This window comes from Montipora foliosa, chromosome 11 (genome assembly GCF_036669935.1).
Source record: "Montipora foliosa isolate CH-2021 chromosome 11, ASM3666993v2, whole genome shotgun sequence".
Taxonomy (NCBI): domain Eukaryota; kingdom Metazoa; phylum Cnidaria; class Anthozoa; order Scleractinia; family Acroporidae; genus Montipora; species Montipora foliosa.
The window spans coordinates 5,511,488-5,513,987 of record NC_090879.1 but is presented as its reverse complement, the minus strand read 5'-3'; the positions used below and the strand labels follow the sequence as shown (position 1 = coordinate 5,513,987).

At 43.8% G+C, this 2,500-nt stretch overlaps 1 protein-coding gene across 2 annotated transcripts in view; it reads left to right on the top strand.

Annotated features, from left to right (window-relative positions):
• The window catches only part of LOC137977842 (centrosomal protein of 104 kDa-like), a 34,842-nt gene that overhangs the window by 32,299 nt on the left and 43 nt on the right, over positions 1-2,500 (top strand). For both annotated transcript variants that reach the window (XM_068825185.1, XM_068825186.1), the window contains 4 exons: positions 80-221; positions 724-779; positions 874-937; positions 1,808-2,500. The exon at positions 1,808-2,500 is cut by the window's right edge and continues 43 nt beyond it. In XM_068825185.1, the coding sequence (XP_068681286.1) occupies positions 80-221; positions 724-779; positions 874-937; positions 1,808-1,932 (387 nt within the window). In that variant the 3' untranslated portion in view covers positions 1,933-2,500. The remainder of the gene's footprint in view (positions 1-79; positions 222-723; positions 780-873; positions 938-1,807) is intronic.

The following is a 2,500-nucleotide window of genomic DNA, read 5'->3' as shown; positions in this document are numbered from 1 at the left end:
TCATTGTGAAACTTTCCCAGTCTTCCCCTCCGCTTGCTATTGCTTATTAGGCTGTTTTTTACACTCCCCTCTCTCCTAGGTGATCGAAATATCTGGAGTAAGCGAGCATCTCTTGACTGAATGTGACTCCAGTGACAAGTTCGCTCAATGTCCGCGTTGCAAGGAAGCTGTCCTGAAAGCCGATCTTGAAGATCACTTCGCTGAGAAGAGCTGTCAGCAGGGTTAGTACTGATTCTAATTACAGTGGCAAATCGCGGTGAGTGTTGATGCGGTTAGCGTCCGGCTTTTGGTTTAGGCGTTATATCTCGCCGTGACCACTGGCTAGTTCCTGAATCATTCCTTACCACATTTCAGAATTCGACATATGCTTGGTAGTAGCCAAAACGCGGGGCGTTTATTCTCCTGTACCGTTCCTTTCGAATGTTCGCCATCTGTCCTTCACTTATGGTGGAAATTAGTATTTAAAATAAAAAATAAGGAACCTACGGAAGCTATGAAAGCTCTTAAGGGATATCTTTCTAAATCGGACTGCTTCTCCTTTACACCATGTTGTTCCTCTTGAATTTCTTTCTTTTAACTTATTGCAACCGAGTGCCTTTGGAACGTCTTAAATGATAAGTGCGCCACCACTATAATCAAGGAATTTACATCTTTATTGACATTTAGGAAAACCATTGTACGATCTATATTTCTTCAGTGGCTCATCTCTCCTCGTGTTTGCAGGCTCGAAGGGACCCCGCTGTGTCCTTTGCAACGAGACTCTTAAACAGGGTGACGAGGTGAGGTCTTTCACACGACAATATTTTATGCTTCAGTTTACACTCTTCTCCAGCCTGGTCTTTTTTGTTACATATTTAATTGTTATTTTTTTAGGCGTGGAGTAAACATTTGAAGGACGAATGCGCGCCGAATAAGGCAAGGTTGCAGCAACAAATAGGTAAACGATCTTTCTTTTCTTAACAGAGAGCTTTAGATTCTAGGACGAGAAAGACTACGAGTACGAGATTTTCTCATAGAACAACAGTGAGCGCGCGCAAACCAGCGTCATTTTGGCGGAAAAACGTGATACCGTCGTCATTTTAGTACGAGGTTTTGCAAAAATGTCGTCGTGTCAAAACAAGTCACCAACACCATAGAAGTTTTGGCATTTTTCGAGCAGGAAAAGGCTCAGTTACCAGCAAAAAGAACAACTGAGCAACCTCTGCTGCTAACAAAGAGTAAGACTAATCGTCCGGGTTATACATTTTTGAAGTATTTTCGCTAAAAACGGGCAGTCAAAAGTCGTCCTCGTCCTCGTCCTAGAATCTAAAGGTTAACCAGCAGGTGATCAAGCTCCCCAGGAGTTCCTTGAGCCTGATGGGTACAGCATCTGACCAGTGTCACTGATTTTCAGCTGTCCTTTCGCATCTCCCTTCTTCCCCTTTTCCCCCTCCCCCTTCTGCCCCAATCTCCCCTCTTCTCCTCCTCCTTCTCCTCCCCTTCTCCCCCTTCTCCCCCTTCTCCCCCTTCTCCCCCCTCTCCCCCCCCCCAATGATCCTTTTGATCCTTTTCACGGGTGCATTACACCATTAAATATAAAAAGTTACATCTAACTCTTGTGCTGTTATCTTTAAGAACCGGCCATTTGGTTTATGATAAAGAAGCGTCGCTTTGGCTTCAAACGAGCCAAAAACGTTTTGTTTCGCACATAAGGAATATCGTCTTCGGCACTTCCATGATATAAACAGAAAATTTGCCTTTTTTACAGTGTAAGAGGTTCCTTGTTTAGGTTTGACAGAGGCTAACAACTGCTTGTTTGTTTGTCTAGCGAGCAAAGCTCCAAGTCAAGCGAGTCTGCGCGGATCCCGAGTAAGAGGTGGTAAAACCACGCCCATTGGTAGGGGTGCAGGAAAGGCGCAGAGCCGCAGACGATTTGGACCGATGCCGAGATAATGACACAAGGTGTAAAGTGGCTCAAGAGCTGTCAAGGGACGCTTTGCTTACGTTTTTTTACCTCTGCCATTAGCACAAAGGCTATCGCTTTCTAATCAATCAGCCAAGAAGAAATAGTAGATTGTGAACTGAACAACGAAAGTACATCGCATAACGAGCTGTCTCTGAAAACTTGAACGTGATATTCCCTATAGAGCGTTTTCACTCATGTGACCAACAGCCACATTGGATTCCTGAAACAAAAGATAGTATTTGCATAAAAATAGAGTTCAATTCCCGGAGGATTAGTTTGGTACACCATTGTGGCCGCCATTTCTTTGTTTTGGAACACCGACATGGCTGTCGTGACGTCAGGTGAAAACGCCCTATCATCTCTACGCAATGATGCGTTGAAAATTCGATATTTTACAGACAGTATGGGATCAGTACCGCTTTTGCCACCCAAGAATGTATCAGTATTTGATGGCTATTAACTGGCTGGTTATCAAAGATTTGAGATTTAACTAACTTTCACAAGTTCTTTTACCTTTAGAAGTCGATTTGTAAATTGCGTGATGCCTTCTGTGTG